The sequence below is a fragment of the Cupressus sempervirens genome, unplaced genomic scaffold, assembly GCF_028749045.1.
Source record: "Cupressus sempervirens isolate cs-2001-9-10 unplaced genomic scaffold, ASM2874904v1 CseChr00c100012_05, whole genome shotgun sequence".
NCBI classification, from domain to species: domain Eukaryota; kingdom Viridiplantae; phylum Streptophyta; class Pinopsida; order Cupressales; family Cupressaceae; genus Cupressus; species Cupressus sempervirens.
In genome coordinates this window covers 68,877-91,134 of record NW_028322204.1, presented here as the reverse complement: position 1 = coordinate 91,134, position 22,258 = coordinate 68,877, and the positions used below count along the sequence as shown (strand labels likewise).

Below are 22,258 nucleotides of genomic sequence, written 5' to 3'. Positions count from 1 at the left end.
GACCTACATTTCCATTTGGAGTCCACGTTTTTCCTCCAAGGTCAAAAATGTTCATGTTCTTCACCTCCAAGGGCACATTTTTTGTGATAATACCCAGATTTGTCAATGTTATGGCTTGGAATCTCTCTAACTAGGGTCAGTTTATCTCCTTGGGCATTCCAATGCATTTGGCATTCAAATCCATGCCAAAAATGTTGCATTTCATGATATTTAGGAGCCACGTTTAGCAAAAAAATCCAGATTGGAAGGTTTTAAATCACAGTTTTTGCTCAAGAAGGGATTTTTTTCGGGTTTTAAACCATATCATTGCCATTGGAGATCACATTTTTGCATGGGATGCAAAAACGATTCATGTAATGACTCTTTGAGACCACATTTTTGACAAAAACGGGTTCTACTTGGAGTTTTTGGTAAGAACGATTTGTGCATTGGAGTTTAAAGACCACGTTTTGGGCATATCCATGCCAAAACGTCCATTTAATGCTCATCAATATCAATTACTTGCAAGATTGAAAGAGTCAAGAGGTTGTTTGTGGATTCGAAATTGGAGGAGAAACTTTCTTCCAAAACTATCAATCTTCCTAGTTTAGCTCTTTGATCTCCAAGTAGACATTTTCAATTTTGCTCATCAATTCATGCTTATCATGCTATTTTGTTGCATATTATGGCTTTTTATTGCACATTTGTCCAAATATATGCCATGTAAAGTGCGAATTCTCTTCAAATAAGATGATCATTTTCAAGTGTTTGGAGTTTCCCCAAATTCCAATTTCGAATTTGCATAGGAAAGTACCTTGGTATTTGCCATATTTGAGTCAAAAACCAAATGTATGTTTTTGGTTTTATGCTTGGTTTTTTTTTGTTGCTTATTGCTATTTTGTATTTCGAAAGGCTTAAGGTTCTTTCCCAAGAATCCATAATCGTTCTTCACCATTCCACTTTCCAACTTTACATGCAAGTGCATCACACTTTTTCACTAACACATCCCAAAGCACATTGCTTCCATTCCTTTCATATGCAATCACATATTGAGAGTAATTACATGTAATTCCATCCTCCATTCACATTTACATGTAATCTCACTTTTCTTACTTCATATGCATTTACATGTAATCTCATCCTACAAACCTAATTACACGATTACATCAACTCATTATTACATGTAAATCAATTTACACGTAATTGAATCTAGAGAATCTGACTTTGGTAGAAGGTCACTCTTTAAACACCAAAGTCGCCATTCGCACACATCCATATCCATCCCAACTTGTATTCTTGGCCATATCAACAAAAACCCATCTTTTCCCACATGCAATCCACCCTTGAGAGTTCAATTTTGACCCTTTTCTCCCACATACATATGCTTTCCGATTCATTTCCAACCATCATATATGTTCCATAAGTGTCTAATCCATACTTCAAACACTCATCCCCCATGGATTCGTCATTGTAACTCAAATCCCAAAGTTTTCATGGATCCAATCTCATTGGAAGATGTTTTCATCTTTATGTTGTGGCGCACTCTTCATGATATGGTAGAACTTCTTCAAACAACAGAGACATCTCATCGAGAAGATAAGCTTTGATCCTCAAGAAGCAGTAATTCATTTGGTCTCCATTTTCTCAATGGATGCCCGAGAACTTGGGTTTGTGTGGAAATGCACTTTCCTTCAAAAAAGAAAAAAGAAAAAAATAAGTTGTAGATGCTAGTGGGAAATGTTGTTCCAAGTTTACATTCGAACACCATCGAAAAGGTTTTCAAAGAGTTAGAGATTCCAATGTTAGAGACTCCAGAATGTACCAATCTTTAAAGGAGAATTCACGACAACTCGAACGAGAAAAAGTTTGATCACATCAAGTTTTCAAATGACAACGGGAAATTCATCAAAGAGATTCTAAGGCTATCAAAAGACGCAACACCATCATTATTAAGGTGAATGTAGTGGCACAAAATATAGGAACTCCCAATCCTGTGATCATCTGGGATTGCATCATCAAGTACATGGCCTTTGCTAACAATCTACAAAATTGATTCATTCAGAATCAAAAACCTCAACATTTTCTTCAAGTGTTCGTCATTTTTCTAGTTGGAGAGGATGTATTGCATGAAATTGTGTAATTACATGTAATACGATTTGCATGTACTTATGACATGTAATCTAATAATTTCTCTCGTTTAATTAGAAAATGTCAAAGTTGGTTGAGTAGCTCTCACTTTTTCTCAACTCCTTTGTCTATATAAAGAAGTGTCCTCTCGTTGTAAAAAACGTCTTTTGTTGTATGCAAGAAAGCTCTGCCAAACTTGTGCAAACATAACTTTGATTGTGTAGTACAAATTTGGGAGAAAAGTGAATAAAAGAAGCAATTGGATTCAAAGCTTTGACTAGAAGCAATTGTGATAGAGCAAATTAGAATCTTTGACTGTAATTTGTGTCTATTGTCATTGATTCATGTTATTATTGTGTGTTCAATAATAGAGCATAGTGAGTTAAGAAGCAATTGGAACCGAAGCTTTGACTGGGAGCGATTGTGGTGATATATAGACTAGAAGCTTTGATTGTAGATTATATTACCATCTCAAATTTACCAAAAATAGTTAAAATTCCCTACTTTTGAAAGTCTTTGCGCTCCAATTTTAGAGGTTATTCCTATAGAATAGATTAAAACAAGACCTAGAGCCAAACCGGTATGCTTTCAATCAGCGTTTGAGTTTGTGTTGGTTTATCAGTATCATTGTTTCCAGCTATTGGACAGATGTGTAGATAGAGATTTCATCTTGCTCCTCACTCTGCAGGTAAGTGGATTCTTTCCTGAAAGCTACAAGGAAAGAATATTGGTAACACCCCTCACAAATCTCTCAAGTTCTTGCTCACCTTGTGTTGATCCAAGGAACAGTGAAAAAGGGGAGTCTTCCCTTTAATGTAGAAGAGCTTTTGTCTCATACGCTATGTCTGGTCTACTTATTTTGCGATTGGATTTTAACAAACTATCGGTTGCAAAATATCCACTCAATATACCTCATCTTCTTTGTCTACTTCTAAAAAAAAACATGTGCAAGTTAATGCACCTTTGTTAAAACTTGATGTAAAAATGTAAAATCATTTAATCTTGGTATGAGTTTACTTCTACTTTAAAGAAATAGTTTATCCATCGGGTTATATGCAACAAGCCATTATGGATTGGCAAAATCTCAAACAAGGTAAAGGGCAATCTGTGCGAGAGTATACATAGGTGTTTAGGAAGAAGGCACTAACTCTTGGAGTTTATCTTTACACAAGATTTTTTTTTTAAGTATATAGGTGGAATGCATGCATATCTAAAACATACAATATTGATGTTTAGTCCTTTTAAACTTTGATGAAGTATATGTTAAAGAAACCCATAATGAAGCAGGTGGAGGAAACATGAATTTCAGTTCAAAGAAAGAATTCATTCCTCCTAAAGGATACAAGAAGGGTAAGAAAGTGGTCACAGTGATGAAACAGGAAGGTGAAAAGTCTACTTATTCTCATTGTCAAAAGAAAGGGCATGAGGATGCAAGGTTTTAGAAACTATAACCAAAATTGAAACCAAAGTGGCTTAAGAAGGATCGTAAAGGAAAGAAAAGGACTGCAGCTATTATTCAAGATCTAGGATCAGGTTCTGATGATAAAACAAAGATATTAGATGTGGATTTGAAAGGTAAATCTTTTGTTGATTCTACAGTTAATGTTTCATATGCTTCTAGTTCAAAATGTCATGTCCCCAATTTCTGCCCTTCCTTAGTGACAACATTTCTAGCAGGGTTGGTCTATTATCTGGTTCCCATAGGCCAGCAGAGCATAGAGGGAACCAACTCAAGGACTTTGAGAGTCATGCATGAGCTTCCCAAGTAGTTTGGAGCAGTAGACAACAGTTTCCTACAATTTAGGAGGGATTCCTAATTTGTAGGGATTGACTAGGAGTGGTCTAGGAGGCATTTGGAGACCTCAACGAACATTTTGGAGACTTAGAGTGCATCTCCTATTTTTTAAGAGGCATTCCTATTTTTTAGGAGGAACTCCCAGTTCAATGATAGTTCTCTCAGAGGTGCGCACAGCAGGGGGGTCATTGGGACTCAATTTTGGTTAATTGGGGCTGTCTCCTACCTTTTAGGAGCATCCCTAGATTTTAGGAATGGACTACCAGTTGACACATCTTGTCCGACATCAGTCACAGATAGGTGACAAGGTCAGATTCATGTTTGATTGGTCATTTTGGGCCTTTTGGGACCATTTGGAAAATATTTTAATATATTTAAATATTTCCTAAGTTGGTGATTAAATAAATTAAAATAAGGTTAATAATATAACCATTTTGGAGTAATAAGGGGATTTTGGCTTCAGCTAATCAGGTACACCTATGTGTTATAGCTTGTTGGAAAGGTCTCGAATTATTATACATGATTTTTACTATCTATAGACTTTTTGGTGCCTTCAACTATGGAATTTTAATAAAGTAATGTTTTTCCTATAACATGGAGGACTTTAATTGGGAAAATGTTATTTTATTATATTTTATTTAAAGGGCAAAGTGTAATTTCCCTTTAGGGTTCGATTTACAGTTGGAAGGGGATATAAAGAGATAGAGACCTAATTTCTTATTATCTTTTGCATATTGAAAAACTTGTTTTTGTGAATTGGCTCTGAGAGAGCAATTCTTCATCTGGGACGCAAACCCCAGGTTCTGGATTGGCTGGGACGTAGCCCTCAACAGTTATTGGCATTGGATTCTTCAGACAGTGTGCGTTGCTATCAGGGATAGAGTACGCCATTCTTTATTGTGGATTCAAGTTGCAAATTTATGGTTTCAGCGTTGCAGATTGATTTTTTCAGCTGGGACGTGATTCCTTGCAGTCTTAGGGCCGCCATTTGCAGCAGTTTGGCATCATTGTTGGATACCATCAAAGAAATCACAAGAAAATATAGTTTATTAATTTAAAAACTACAGCAGATCAACAAGGGCATCCATCAGGGATCTTTCAGTGGTATCAGAGCCTACATCCTGCCAGCCTGTAGGGTTTGTGAGAAATTGTCACAACAAATTTTGGCATCTGGGTATTGGATAAAAAGTTTTGATAATTCATTTCAGCATTTGGGTACTAGCTAAAAAGTTTTGATAATACATTTTGGCATCTGGGTATTGGATAAAAAGTTTTGATAATTCATTTCAGCATTTGGGTACTGGCTAAATTTTTTTGATAATTCATTTTGGCATCTGGGTACTGGATCAAAAGTTTTGATAATTCATATTAGCAGTACAGGGTCGATTTTTGCTCTGGCATGTTAGTTTCAGTTGGTCAGCGTGGTAGTTCATTATGGCAAAATTGTTAAGAGATATAACCCTGTGGAAAGAATGGGAACAGTCACAACAAAAATTCAAGCTTCAATTGCAGCAGTTCAATGATTCTATGTCAAGGAAATTTGGACATGCTAGTGGATCATCATCTTCTTCTAGAAAGGATCCATTGCCACTAGATAGGAAAACGGAAGTAATTAGCATACTTGAGGAGTATAATACTCTTCCTCAATATGTTAGGGAGAACTTTCATTTCAAAGATTACATTGACATGCATCAAAAAATTTGTCACAAGGTTAAGCTTGCAAAAAAGGAATACCATGCCATAGTTGATGATATGTTTTCATGTGAGAAAGAAGATTTCTGTCAACCTATCCATGTTCATGATACAAACACCATAATGGATCAGTCACTTGCAGGGTATGCAGAAGAAAGGCATGAAGATGTGTTATCATTTGAGTTGCAGCCTATGAAAAACAAAAATCAGTCATAATGTGGGATTCCTAAAGAAGAAATAACTCTAGATCAGGAGGAGACACATAGCACACCATTGATTCATCAAGTTGATCACAAAATGGAAGAGATTAAAATCATGGATCAGTCCATTAGGGATGCTGAAAGCATGTCTCCAAGGTTTGATACCTATTCTAATTTTTGCAACAGTAGCTCTAGTCATGTGGTATCATCCATTTCACATGAAGGTAATGAGGTTGTTGAGTCTTCCTATGATGGTACTCAGGTTAAGTGTGTTGCACATGAGATTTATATTGTGGATTCAAACCACAAAGGTTTTGATTGTGTTTACCCCACCTTGGAAGATGTGAAAAAAGTTCAAGAGACGTGCAATGGATGGTCACATAGAGCTAAGAAGGCCAAGATACTTGCTGCCCAAGCAAGACAACACTTACAAGAGGTCAAGGAAAGATGCAATCAGCTTGATAATGCAAGAAGACAAAGAGAGTCATACATTAGATCCTTATTTCTTCCAAGGGAAGAAAGTGAGGATGTTGAGCATACAAGGGAAGAGCTTCTTGAGGTAAGGCCACAAGAAGAGCATGTTGAGATGTGTGAAGAGGAAAAGAGTTATGATTTAGAAAACTCAGTTTGGTCTAGTTTGCATCATGAAGTTTATGACGTTCCTCTTTTAAAGAGCCCCTTAAAGGCTCCAAACAATGATGATTTTAGTTTCACACTTGATGGACCAGACACAAGTGTTATTTTCATTTGTGTGGAATGGAACATTATTGATTCTGATTTGGTTAGTCATGCATCATCTACAATGGAAGGACAATTGTTAAGATCATATGAAGCATCTTGTCTTAAAGAGATAATTAGGGAGACTAACAGGTTGCTTACTAAGAAGATAATGCATTTTGATAATGTTTGGTTTGTTTGGCATACTACACCTTGGAGTTTGTTAGTAATGGAAAACATATCAGTTATGGAGATAGAGGTATGGATCAGATTTTGGGCAGCTAAGGCAGTTAATGGGACATGTTATATTCGTTTGAACACACCCCATGGACCAGCACCTTTAGAGGAGTCACCTACCTTGGGAGGAGAGGCAAGAGAAGACTGCAAAAACATTGTGGAAAAGTATGAACATACTTCTGATTTTCTGACTTTGAACAGAAATTCTCTTTCATCTCATGAGTCAAACTTTGAACCTTGGGTTGGTTACATTCAAGTTGGGGTGTTCAAGTGTGAAGTTGATCCTTCCCTACTAAGAGTTGATGATATATTAAGTTCCATACCTAGTGGACCAGCCACAAAGAGCCTATCTTTGTTGAGAATTAGAAACATCTCTCATTCATCAATGGGTTTATCACCTCTTCCATATGATAGGGCAGCGATGTACCTTCTAATTGAAGATTCGGACTTTTTAAATATTACATTGGGCTTTCAAGATCAGAATATAAGGGACTTCATTGGTTACATGGTTAAACAAAACATTTACTTAACAACCTTTAATGAAGGCACACTAATTTGTGGAAATATAGGTAAAGTTGCAGTAGTTGTTTGGAGGACTTGGAAAAGTATTCAACAAACTTTCCTTGCCGATGATTGGCTCATTTGTGAATTCCTAACAGCATTGGTTGTTGGTAGTAATTGTGGCTTCATTTGGAGTGAAGTTCTTAGTTGGTTAGATGAGGTACAGTTTCACAACAGCAACATAATGAGTATCAACATGTCGGAGGGATGTGTCAGTGCAAAGATTTGGGATCTTGGCATCAACATGTTTTGGGCATTTCTTCAGTGGATTCATGTTGAGTTGCTTCACTTTTGGTATACAGACGTTTACATCAGAGTAGCGCAGTGGTTGGGTGGGGCAACATTTCTCAGATCGATATGGGATTCAGGAATTGATAATCCTACAATGTTGGGTACAAATGACAAATGCTTTGGTTTTTCTCATGATGGCATACATACTTCATCTTCGAGTTTGTCATCTACATCCATTGATATGGCAATGGTATCCTTGTTGATTGGTGATTCCATAGTCTTCGATTCCTTATGGACTAGTGGCTATCCAAGCTGGAATCATTTACTACTTGACTTGGCATTGACTACATCCATGATTCAGTATGAGGGCATTGAGGAGTGTTTCTTTGGGACATTTGTTGTTTGGCATTGGTATGATGACGTCTATGATATCATTCGAGTTGCTGGTCAGAATTATAGCAGCATTGTTAGGTGGTCATGTGGGTTGGAATACTGGTTTATGGGAGTTCACTTTCACACCTTGCTGGTCTGCTTCATTGTATGTATGTTTCATTGAGTGCAGTTGAGATACTTCTTCATCTCATTCACTACATTTGGTATTTTGGTTTGGGATCCGGGCCTTGGTCTCATTGATACATTGGTGCTTCAGGGTCCTAATGAATTGCTTCACAACTTGTGGTTCACTAATATTTATATCAGAGTGACGAAGCGTCAGCATGGTGGTTCCCTTTTGAGGCGGATTTGGAATCCTAGAATCACTTGGATTTGCAGTTCAGTAGTTGAGGATGTGGAAGCCAATGTAGGCTTATTAGAGTTTCTGCCTTTAGTGTTCCAGTTTGGTTCTTTCGGAGAGCAGTTCATTGAGGAGTTGACAGAGTTGGTACAGTATTTGATTGCTCTTCCTTCAAGGGGTTTTCAGGAGGTTACTTGTTTGGGTGCAGTGCAGGACAATGTTTCTAGAAGATGGAACTACAAACCTTCTAGGATGGCTTGGGACCTTGGGATCATTCTTGGTTATGGTATGGACTTGCCTGATGTTTGTGGAGTTGGATTGACATTGCTTGAGGACAAGCAATCTTTGGGAAGGGAGGACTGTCATGTCCCCAATTTCTGCCCTTCCTTAGTGACAACATTTCTAGCAGGGTTGGTCTATTATCTGGTTCCCATAGGCCAACAGAGCATAGAGGGAACCAACTCAGGGACTTTGAGATTCATGCATGAGCTTCCCAAGTAGTTTGGAGCAGTAGACAACAATTTCCTAGAATTTAGGAGGGATTCCTAATTTGTAGGGATTGACTAGGAGTGGTCTAGGAGGCATTTGGAGACCTCAGCGAACATTTTGGAGACTTAGAGTGCATCTCCTATTTTTTAGGAGGCATTCCTATTTTTTAGGAGGAACTCCCAGTTCAGTGATAGTTCTCTCAGAGGTGCACACAGCAGGGGGGTCATTGGGACTCAATTTTGGTTGATTGGGACTGTCTCCTACCTTTTAGGAGCATCCCTAGATTTTAGGAATGGACTACCAGTTGACACATCTTGTCCGGCATCAGTCACAGATAGGTGACAAGGTCAGATTCATGTTTGATTGGTCATTTTGGGCCTTTTGAGACCATTTGGAAAATATTTTAATATATTTAAATATTTCCTAAGCTGGTGATTAAATAAATTAAAATAAGGTTAATAATATAACCATTTTGGAGTAATAAGGGGATTTTGGCTTCAGTTGATCAGATACACCTATGTGTTATAGCTCGTTGGAAAGGTCTCGAATTATTATACATGATTTTTACTATCTGTAGACTTTTTGGTGCCTTCAGCTATGGAATTTTAATAAAGTAATGTTTTTCCTATAGCATGGAGGACTTTAATTGGAAAAATGTTATTTTATTATATTTTATTTAAAGGGCAAAGTGTAATTTCCCTTTAGGGTTCGATTTACAGTTGGAAGGGGATATAAGGAGATAGAGACCTAATTTCTTATTATCTTTTGCATATTGAAAAACTTGTTTTTGTGAATTGGCTTTGAGAGAGCAATTCTTCATCTGGGACGCAAACCCCAGGTTCTAGATTGGCTGGGACGTAGCCCTCAACAGTTATTGGCATTGGATTCTTCAGACAGTGTGCGTTGCTATCAAGGATAGAGTACGCCATTCTTTATTGTGGATTCAGGTTGCAGATTTATGGTTTCAGCATTGCAGATTGATTCTTTCAGCTGGGACGTGATTCCTTGCAGTCTTAGGGCCGCCATTTGTAGCAGTTTGGCATCATTGTTGGATACCATCAAAGAAATCACAGGAAAATATAGTTTATTAATTTAAAAACTACAGCAGATCAGCAAGGGCATCCATCAGGGATCTTTCACAAAAGTCATGATGTTTCTGAAGATAGTAAAAGGTGTGAACTTTTTCATATAAGAGTGATTTCAAAAAACACTAAAATCGACACATTGATACATAGTGGGTGCCAAGTTAATCTAATTTCAAAGGAAGTTGTTAAACAATTGTGATTGGAAACTAAGCCACATAAGAGACCTTATCCTTTAGGTTGGGTGTACAATGATAACAAATTGCGAGTTACTAAGCAACGTAAGTTAAAATTTGCAATAACATCTGAATATATAGATGAGGTTGACTTTGATGTGGTACCACTAGACATCTATGGGATTGTCTTGGGTAGCCCGTACTTATATGATAGGAAAGCTATCTTCTACAGGGAGTGCATAACAAGTATCATTTGTTTAAGGATGGAATTGAATACATTTTAAAATCTCATTGTATGAAGAATGAAGGATCGATTATAAACACACGGGATAAGAAAAGGATTGTAAATGCAAGCAATAAATCGACTCTCATGTCTGCAACATCTAGTGAGGATCATGTGCAAGTAGAATCAAGACTTCAACCAAAGATGGTAACAAAGGGTTTGAATGATTCATTTTCTAATGATGTTCCTGTTCAAGAGATCTAACATGTTGACACCTCTTCTATTCTATCAATTTGTTTAGTATTGTTGCTTCTTTTTCTACTAGTTGGTACTATGCGGGTAATGGATGTAACAGTGGATACTAGTGGATGTATGATTAATGGTGTCAACAATGCTATTTCATTTCTCATGATGTTTGTGATGAGTTAGATATTCAAAATTCCAGTCAATTGTACAAATGATACTAGACAAGTAAGGCGAGTATGTCCTCACTTTCATTCTATGTAAAAATAGACTTTTGGAGGTCAAAAAGCTTCTCAATGGGGAGGAATGATCCAGGAGGACCTAGAAAAGCCAAAAAAGATTACACTTTCAAAATCTCTCAAATTCAGCATTATTGCAAAGCACTCAAAAACTTGAGCCCGGGGCAACTTGAATGGCGAAAAAGGAGCTCATACACAAAAGTTATGCTTGGTCAATGGTCTGGTCAAATTGGCGAATTAGAGGTTACTAAGAAATAGGTCAAAAATGAAATGTCCCAAATCCAAGTAAAATTATGGTAAATTGTAGTGTTTGTCACACTAATTCTGTGATTATTTCCAGTTTCAAAAATGGAGCTTATATGAGAAAGTTATGGTCAGACAAAGTTACCCAGAAAAAGGGTTGACCAGATGACATCAGCAGACCAATCAGCAAAGTCAGCCAATCAGAAAATGGCAAGTAGTCAAAATAGTGATGTGGAAGTCAAAAAACTGACACATGGCAATGATGTAAATGACTACATTCATGACACATGTCATCATGAAGACATGTAGTGATATGTCAGGTCAGCCATTTTCTTTAAAAAATTGTTGAAATGGGACTTGAATTCCAAACCTCTCACTTCCTAATTTATTCCTTTACCATTACACCATCAGCATGATTGTTGTTGGGTTTGGCGGCAATTTTTATATCTCAATTGTCTTAATGCAGATAAGACAAAATAGGGAAAAAGACAAAAGACATGTGAGGGATTTTGAACCCACAACTCCTCCACTCCAAATTCAATGCCTTGACCAACATGCCATCTAGGCAACTTCTTTAAGTTTTGGCATGAAGTTTAGTTGAAGGATGCCTTGCACCTATTTAAGGTAAAAGCAAGGGTGCGGCTGATAATTTAACAACACAAATGCATCTCTTATCTCTTGCAATGTGCTTTGGAATTAAAATTAGATATTTTCTCTTTAATCCCACAACGATAAAGATAAAGAATAAACACAAATGATGTATTGATTCACATAGATTTTGGGAATGGATATTTTAAATAGATATGGATTATTTTTAAAGAATTTTGATTATTTTGTTAGGATAAAATGGGGAAGTGAGTTATTAAGTTCGTTATTTGGTTTTAAGCCAAATTGGCCAAATTGTATTTATAAAAGGGAATTATTTTCCCTTGAAAAGAGAATTAGTTGGGAGGAATCATGGACGACAAATTATTGTGAGAGATTTTTACGAGAGAATTTTGAATTCTTGTAAGAGTTTACAAGGTGTTATTTTACACCAAAAATTGTAAAAGGAGAGAGACTATGAAGGCTTGGAGCTTGGAATTTGTAACAAAGTAATTTTGTTTGGCAAATTTAATAAAGCAGTCCCCAAATTGAGAAGCAGACCTGGAGATGTAGTCTTAACAGGGTGAACTCCATTATCAAAGTGTTTGCATCTCTTTCCTGTCTCTTTCTTATTCTTTCTAATCTTTCAATTTTTATTATTCTCTCTTTTATGTAATTAAACACAATTAAATTAAGTGTTTAAAGTATAACCCTTGTAATTTCAACGGTTAAAAACAAATAGCCATATAATTACTACCTGGATCAATGATTAAGTCTATGTTTTGGATTAAGTCATTAAACTTGTAAATCCCAGTTTACATATCACAACTAGGACTTTTTTTTGGCTAAAATGATGCTGAATATCTTCCAATTTTTGAACCAAACAATTTGATTGTGAACAGTTGTTGAGAAATTTCTTGCTATTACAGTATATTCCTCGGTCATGTGTTGAATATGGTACTTGTCATCTATGATGTTCCCACTATTAGGGTTACTTTGGGGCAAGGAATACCTGCAAAATAAATGTTAGAATTTAAATAATAATAAAGCTAACCATACTGTTCTACCATCTACATTAACCCCAATCTTAAGGATGTCTCCAAATCAAACTTCCTAGCTCATAGCTGCCTCACCGTCTTCCCAGGAGCCCACCCCTTGAGATTCTTCTTGGACGAGACATACTCTATCCAAAGCCATTCACATATTACTTCTTAATTAATAAAAATAATATCAAATTCAAGTACAATTAATTATCTCTATATTATTCTTTGGAAACTTTCTAATATTCTATATATACACATTTGTTCCCATATGCCTTAATAAATTAAATAAGTAAATAAGCTCTCTCTATATATATTCCCATGAATAAAGTTAAAAGAAAATATGTAGATTTACCATTTATACCTCAAATAGTAGTGGATCCTATAATTTTGGGCCTTACTTGGAAAATGTACAATACTTGCTTTGAGTTCTAATGTCCACGATCTCTCCCATATATTGCATGAAAAATATTTGGTTTGCGTTGTTCATTTGATCAGATATGTATCCACGTTTTCTTTAATTCTTCATTGCTTTTTATGACCACTTGTAAAGGTAAAGAATATATATTTTCTAATGTCCCAAAAAGGGGACATTACATCAACCCACAGCAACCAGACATGCATATGAACACCAACCGAAAAGAACAGGGGCCACAAAGCCCCATATCCTGAGACAGACCATGTGAGACGAGCACAACACAATACAATACCAAAAGCCATGCTCCTGACAACACTAATCCACCAACAAAAAGGCCTCTTGAAGGCAGCAAGTGCCTGAGAACCATCACCCGCACGAAGAAAAAGCCAAAAAGAAGCCCAGAATCTGAACCTCCAGGGCTACATAGGGGATGGTGAACACCAAAAGGAGAGCCACCAATCCCAGCCAAACAATGCCAAAAACAAGCAATCTAAAGACCGTCCTAGCAGAAAAAGCATCCACACCAATTTCATCGTCCCCGTCATCGCCTTCAGCATCACCCGAATACTCTACTAAGGCACCTCTGCAACATTTACAAACCCTAACATTCAAACGCCCCCATCCACTCCAATTCCCTCCCATAATGGAATCTCCCTAAAACGATTTATGTTTCTGTGGTATGGAGGGTTTATATTGCTGTTCACATTCCAATATCATCTTGGCTTACAGAAAATATCTTCAATCTCTTGTGAGATTAAAAGTTAGAATTCTATTTAGTCAGGTAATTCTGATTTCTGGAACAGCAGGTTACAAATTTTCTATTGGTTCCAGCTCTTTTGAATATTTCCCAACTGTGTGACAAAATGCCTAAGCTTTTCTATGAATGTTGGTACAGGTTTATGATGAATAAATGATCTAGAATTTTAGATAAACCTATTCTAACTGATTATAATCTGGAGCTCTTAATAATAGCTTGCATGCAAAGTGGTTGACAAAAATGCCTGCAAAATAAAATCAGCAATATTGCGAGTTTGGACTAAAAATTTCTGATAGGGACTTTACAGTGGTATTTAAGAAGTATATTCTGTCAGCCTCTGGGGTCAATAATGTAAAAAACATTTTGAGATTGCTTACAAAAAGCGATCATGGCAGTATAAAATTATTTGAAAAAGTCATGAATGAATATTCCAGGTATTTGGAAAAAATTAGAACCTTACAGCTTTGATCCGAATACAGAACCTAAAGATGAACTATGAAAAAGAGACCACTAATTGATCAGTATAAAAAATAACCTGATAAATTCAGAGACCAAATTTACTTTAATGAATTTTTTAAGTTAATAATATTATAGCATCCAAGTAAAAAGAGATAACTTGCATGAGAAGATTAAAAATAAATAGGAGAAGAAGAAAATGTTCTTAGCAAACCAGAGCAAGAGTTTTCTGTGGCAAAGACCAATCTCTATTCTATGACATTTCTAACAGCCAACAGCATTAGAATTTTTCCATGCAAGGAAGAATGATAACAGCAAGTTAAAAAATTGGAATTATTGCAAACTAGGAGAAAATTTTCTCAGTGGGGTAATTACATTATTAAATTCTGTGCGATATTAGAAATTATATTCATCTGCAGTAAGATCTGCCATGCTTCGGAACCAGAAAGATTGATTAACAACCACTAAATAGCTATACCATCTTTCTATGGCTTAAACAAAAGATCCATTACTAATGGTCAATATTATTGGAGAAAACTTTTATTTTCTAGGTCATGGAATTTTCTTGGTTTTGATGTTCTTTGAGAAATGATCAAGAAGCTACCAAAAAATAAAACCTATTTCTTCTGTTTTCTATTGAGAATATTGAGACTGAAAAGTTCTAGGTTACACCTACAGTAATTTGCGTTCATCCAAGAGACCATAAATGCCTAATGGATCCAGAACAATTAGATAGCAACTACTGTGTGATGAAAGCATTCGTTTATTTTACTATTGAAAAATGAACATCAAGTAAAGTCATTATCACTCTTAAAGAGAGTAAAACAAAGAGGACTGTAAGAGAAGGAACCTGTCTAATCTGTCTGTACCAGCTAACAATAAAACCTTGGCTACTGGACTGGAAAGGAACATTTCAGATAAACCTTCATACCTGGAAAGAAACAACCACACCAAAATCATAATTTGATTTGATTGATAAATAAAACTTAATAACTACTCTCACACTGAGAACTGATGGACACGAGCATATTTCAGAAATACTTAGACAACATAACAATTATTGCCGTCTTTGTCTCTCTAAACTTAAGAAACATTTTTCTCTCTGAAATCAATAGAAAGCTTGCGAACAACAGTCAAGATGTTCAATATAGGCAGTCTAGATCAGCAATCATGGTAAAAGGAATAGGCAAAATGGACAAAATCCTAAAGTTTCTCCTGTTAAACATTCAAGAAGTTGGAAAACAAACAAAATAATTATTTTGTATATCATCTAAAAGTTTTAAATCCAATTTGTAAAAGGAAATGACTACTTTGAAAGTGAATGGCAATGACATTACCAGCCTTTCCAATGATGTTCAGTTTTCTCAAGAGGTGTGCGCCAAACATAACTGTGATGCATGAAAGGTGAAGTCAACCCATGGACATTAGATTTAGTGTAACCAAAATCAAGAAAATGCTTTGATCATAATGGGATAAAAGTTGGCTAAAATGCAAAATAAATCAAATTCAGATCCATTCCCTAACACTAACATACAATTCCAAAAAGAAGTGATAAGTAATTGTATTAATATACAATGTTTGAATCAATTACAATGACCTTGACGCTTTAGAAATATAAAGGATTATAAAGAGTACCATTGCCTCTCTTCATCAAATTTTAGTGTTGAAGGAACTGATATGCGAGCAGATTCGGGATTTCTGAGCTGACCCCCTTTAATGCTCCATTCAATCTAATAGCAGAGACAGCATCAGAGCAGAATGCAAAAAATAAGCAAGATGCAATACAGGCAACAAACTAGTTAGAAAATGGTATGGCTAGATCCATTTCTACAATAATGAATAAAATGCTTAGTTATCAATATATATGGAAAATAACACGTTTTTTTACCCAAGAATACTAAAAACAGAGTGAAAAAACAACTGTATTTTTGAATAAACTACCATACAGCAACCAGCAACAGCAGATCAAGTTTGCTCAATAAGGCAGGTTATGGCCATATATGGAAAACATCTATTGCTGATGATATCACATAATTCTTGATGTCTAATTTTACCTTTGGATATGTATTGACTATTTTTCAATAGCATTGGTAAACTATACCCTACGTCGAACATGTCAATATATTTTTTAATTTACAGCCATTAGGTCCTTATATCCTTCCATCAACCACCCTTCTCACTCATCTCACAATCCACTTACCCTATCATAAACCAAGACCAGCAAAGGCACACATCTTTGAGAATATTCCAACCGCCCATCTACATAAATGCATCCAAACAATCTCCGTATCATTCCTAACCACCCGTGAATCCCAATTCTCTTGGAAGCAATTTGGATGCCAAGAATAAAACCCATTAGTCGAAAAATCCTCATATGTCCAGTGATCAACATGTACATGTGAAAACATGACAAATAGATCTGAAAGCAAAAAGAAGTATCCAAAAAGCCACAAAGGCCCAATAGGCAAAAACAAATATAAAAAACAATGTAGATTACCGAGTCTCTCCCTGAAGCAAAGCATTCCAAGGAATCACAAAGAAAAGTAAAATCAAAAACCATGTAGATTCCCATGTTAGTTGTGAAAGAGTTGCATCCTAAAGAAAAATCAAAATTGGCATCCAAGCTTGCTATTCCAAAGGCTTCCTTCACTTCACCATCTAAGAATCTCCCAGCTTTCCAATCTATTTTGGGTCCCATATCCCAATATCCACTATCTTAAATCCTCCTTCAACTATTTTGAGTCCTTGTATCCCAAATCCACATCCTTTTCTACATTCAAATCTCAAACTCCAAAGGCTTGTTAATGGGCAAGAGAGGGTTAAACCTTAGGATGGTGTATCTTGTGGTTTGGAATCCTCCTGACTGGGGGTGCATCAGAATTTATTTTGATGGGAGTTCGAAAGGTAGCCCAAGTCTGTCCGGGGCAGGTTTTATGACCAGAGATGAGTTGGGGAATATCCATGCTATTGGGGCTAAGCAGTTACCAAAGGGGTCAAATAATGAGGCCGAATGTTTGACTGCAATCAATGCAATTTTGATGGCAAAGCGGTTGCAGATTGGCAAATTTAACTTAGAAGGTGATTCCCTAATAGTTATAAATGGTATAATTAAAGGGGAGACGGGTGCTTGGTATTTGAACAAGCATATTTGGATAATTAGATTTCTTTTGGAGATATTTGAGAATTACAAGGCATCTCATGTCTTTCAAGAAGCAAATGTTGAAGTGGATAAACTCTCTAAATTTGGTGTTGGGTGTCCGAACCATGAAACATGTGATTTGTTCAAAGACTTTAGGAGCCTTGACCTGGCTGATGTTTAATTAATCGAGGCATCTTTCAGATTTTCAGTGGAGGGCTTTTGATTTGGGAAATATTTCCCTCAAATGTATGATGGGACTATGGATAGAGGTGAGCTGGTCGGCTTATGCATGGGAGGTACAAGTAATGATGTGGTAGTATGCCTTGAAGTTAATGGGCCTTCATTTCTCCTCTTCTCGCCGCAAATGGGAATACAATGCACCCATTGGAAGTCAACATCTAGAGTGTTCAGTGGCCTTTTTATGGCCTATGGAGTTACATTTGACTTTAGAATTTTTGCACAAATTAGGCTATGGTGGATTTGAGGATGGAGGCAATTTTTCTTTGAAATCCCCCAATCAATTGCTTTCATTTCGTGGTGTGATTTCGGTGAAGCATATGCAAGGTCTTTTTGTTTTGATGATCTGAAATTTTGGAATTGTATTTGGACAATTTTGGGGGATGAATACCTAAATACAAACATTCGATCCCAAACCAACCTAGACATTACGTCCCTTTTCCTTTCTTTGACTCTCATGCTGGAAACAAGGGAAGAGGCAAGGAAGGTGATGATGTTTTTTGTGGAACCTCATTGGGTCGAGGGTGTAGATGGCATTGTGGACCATACGGAGCTTGGAATTGGATTATGCATGGAACAAGGGTCATGGGCAGTTGGTGGTGGCAGTGAAGGTGAGCTTCAACCTCTAATTATTTGGAGCTCTTCTCAACCAATACAAGTGTGAATTCACGGTGTTCGTGATGGGTCTGTGTGGCTTTTGTTGACACCCGACAAGTGGAGGAGGAGCAACTACAGCAGGAGCCATGAAGGAAGATGAAGTCGATGCCATTGAAATCAGTGGTGGGTGAATCAACTACGAAGTCAAAACATGGTAGGCCAGGTAAAAAGGGCAAGCGTGGTGGCATGTTTATCCCCAACATGTCAAAGGAGGAAATGCAAAAGTTGGTTTCAATGAACTATTCAATATTTTAGTTTTGTTGAGGTCTCTGGTGAGGCCTAACTTGGCAGTTTGGGGAGTGGTAAAAATATGGGCTTGGGTAGTGTGTTGTAGGTTTGAAGGCTTTTTGGCGGTTCTTTGTATGGCGGTTGTAATATCTATTTCATGGTGTATGAGTAGGCTTAGTCTATAGAATCTGAAAATTTGCCAAAACAATGGCTTTATGTACCTTTTTGCTTCAAAAATTAATACAATCAAATCTATTATCACCGATCAAAAAAACACTCAAACTCCAAAACTTATTTTCCCTCCACCAATCCACTACCCTTGAGGGTGTGAGTCGACATTAATCTTGCCAACATTCACATCCACCTCTACACATCTTCCAACAACCCATCTAATATCCAGCACATATTTTCTATCCTTCCTATTTCTCTTATGCAATCCTTTGCATAAATTCATACCCCTTCCCATTTTATCATTGACTCCATCTCCCTTTACCATCCCTCTATCAACATATTGAGCATTCCCTATATAACCGTTATCTATTTTAGAACATTTTTCAAAGGTGCCATCCAAAGAACAAGATGCTTGAGTCCTTCATCTCCTCTCATGTAATGTATCTATTCTCTAACCAAAAAACAAAATTAAAAAGGAAAAAAATGATAAAATGAAAAAGTAAAGAGAAATAATCAATTTGATGGTGAAAGCCACCTCTTCTAGAGGCTTAGGCAAGTCCTATAATAAAAGCTTGGCAAGCAGGCATCATCTGTAATCCATTATCCTCTTGCACCATACACTTCGGGACAAGTTTATCCATGCTATTATATACATCAAATCCTCTATTACCCCACATCCTCCATTATCCATCTTTCACCTATCTACATCCATATTACCTTTTCTGCCTTTGATCTTGACAAGCTTAAGGATCTTCAATGGAATCATACATTCTATATGGTTCATCTTATCCACACTCTTTGTTCCATATTCATAATCTTATCTATTTCTTACTTCCATCCTCTATTATCACCTTTTGATCATTCTTATCCTATCCCCATTCTATCCAAATTGACCCCTCGATGTACATAAAAACTTAAGGACAAAATGTAGAACATGTTTTCCAAAACCTCTTGACATGCCAATTCCTTTGGCCCACACATCATTCCATACAAGATCCATTAAGGATAAAATAACAATGGAATCAAACATTTGTGAATGTGATGGTATAATTTGCTTTGTTTATATTTTGCATTCATGGAGAAGTGCTTCACTAGTATGTTGTTGAATTTATTGTAGATCTTGGACTATTGGTTGGGTTAGATAGGTATACAAACATGAATTTCAACATTAGCAATTTTTATCAACCTATCCTACGTTTTCATCAGACACTATCATCATCTATCACTTGTCTTGTATATGATGAATCCTTCATAAAATATGGCACCTCAAATCATTTATCAATCTATCAAGAACACATAAAACTCTAGCAAGAGATGTCATGCCCACTTTTTCCCAAGTGGAACATGATACAATATGACAAACCTACAGTTTCTTTTTTAGAACATAATAATAATTCACACATTAACACTAATTTATTATAAATAATCTACTGGTGGAATGGAGAAAATGCTGAAGGTTGCTAGGGAGGGTGGATTTTTACAAAAGTATTAGCAAAAATGGGTTTAGGGGCAATCGCTCTCCCAGACGGACATGCAAGATGCTTGGTTAGGTATGGGTGGCTCTGGAGAAATCGAAGTTGAGGGCATCATAGAATCTTGGTCCTAGTAGTCACTAAAATAACATACAAAACCCTACTAGATGGGGATATGGGTGAATTGTAAGTGCAAATAGAGGAGATTTCAAGGCTCTGGAGGGGAAGGTCTGGAAGCGCAAGGACCTTTTTGTCCCAAATCAGATTCCCAAGGAGAAACCAACAGCTATGGATAACCAAGTGCTCACTATTAGGTTTGATTGAAAAGAATGGCAATCAACAATCAGCATGTACAGAGAACGGGCCTTTTTGGTGAAAATGGGGAGGTGGGTGTGGCCAAAATTTGCTCAGGCTAGGAGTTGGTTGTGATGAAAACTGGGTAGCTCGCTAGTCACTGAAGTCGTTGCCAAATGGGTTCTACTTCATGATTGTCGGAAGTGCTAGGGAAATATAGTTAGTGTTGTTTAATGGTCCCTTTATTGTAATTGATTTGTAGCATCAATCAGATAAATCAAATTGATGAATTCAGTCTTGGAATTATTCATTATTTGTACTCTACTAAAAATTGTTGTAAGTGTTTAATGCTTAATAATCATTTAGATAACTCATGTAATTATACTCATACACACACACATATTTATTTATTTATTTTGTATATGATTGCATATGTATATATTAAGTATATATATAAATATATATATATATATATATATATATGAATATTATTCTCAAATGATTATTGATCGTTTAATATGAAATTAATATTCATCAAACACATTTTGAGTAAGACTGATTATCGATTATGTGTAGTGAATCACATTTGCACTGCATATTATTCTTGATATCAACTATATCTTGGTCGATCAATGATCTTGCAATAACTGCCATTATCTCAGCAATACATTGAAATGCTGTCATGGATATTATCGCAACAATATATTCAAATGCCATCGTCGATATTACCACAAAAGATATCTTGAAATGCAATCACGGATAATTAAACAGCAGTATCGTGGATGTTAAATAGCATCATAGTTATTGAATGCTCTAATCATATTATGTTATGAAATGGTGCCCATGAGTTGAGCAGGGCATGCCTCATGTAGAGACATGTCTCTGTGTGAATTCACATAGGGACATGTCTCTATGTGAATTCACGTAGAGATGTGTCTCTACATGAGTGTCATGTCCCCACTCTAGCTCAGTCTAGTAGAGACATGTGAGTCAGCTTATTATGGGGCCTTGTAGGCTGACAGGGTTGGATAGAGACCTAGTATGGTTATTCAGTGTTGGAGACTTGATGTTCTGGCAGTTATTGATCAATTGGGAGACGTTTCTTGTTTTTAGGAGGCAGTTCCTACTTTTTAGGAGGTATGATCTTGCCCAGGGTTGGGTCTCCATGAGATTACTCTTTGGGTTCAATTTCAGAGGGATAGGACTTGTTTCCTAAATTTTAGGATCATCCCTAGATTTTAGGGATGAGACTGCCAGTGGATCCTTGATTTCCGACTTCAGTTACAGACAGGTGACAAGATGATTTTATGGTTTGTGATGTCAGTTAGGCATTTTGTGGCTATTTGGGTTATATTTTTAATATTTCCTAAGTTAGCGTTTAATAATTAAATAAGGTTAAGTTTTAGCCATTTTGGAGTAATAAGGGGTTTTTTGGCCTCATCTGGATGCGCATCCTATGGTGTGATAGCTCGTTGGAAAGGTCTCGAAATTCTCTAAATCTTTCTCTCAGGTCTCAGGGCATTTCAATGAATGGAATTCTATCTATGAGGAAAAAGGTCATTTTCTAGTAACATGACCACTTTAAAATAAGAAATTATAACACTTTCACTACACAACGCCACTTGGAGACACTTAGGGTTCGATTTGCAATTGAGAGGGGGTTATAAGGAGATGGAAGCTTCATTCTAAGATCATCTTTTGCATATTGAAAAACTTGTTTTTGTGAATTGGCTCTAAGAGAGCAATTGTTCATCTCGGACGCAAACCCCAGGTTCTGGATTGGCTGGGACGTAGTCCTCAACAGTTATTGGCATTGGATTCTTCAAACAGTGTGCGT

General features: G+C 36.5%; 1 protein-coding gene across 5 annotated transcripts in view; it reads right to left on the bottom strand.

Annotated features, from left to right (window-relative positions):
* Positions 1–22,258, bottom strand: part of LOC149527898 (esterase/lipase/thioesterase family protein) — a gene marked incomplete at its 5' end in the record, with an annotated part of 152,604 nt that overhangs the window by 61,738 nt on the left and 68,608 nt on the right. For all 5 annotated transcript variants that reach the window (XR_016359616.1, XM_089812033.1, XM_089812034.1 and 2 more), the window contains 3 exon segments: positions 15,074–15,154; positions 15,561–15,611; positions 15,859–15,953. Coding sequence is in view for 4 of the 5 variants with exons in the window: in XM_089812033.1 (XP_089668159.1) it covers positions 15,074–15,154; positions 15,561–15,611; positions 15,859–15,953 (227 nt within the window).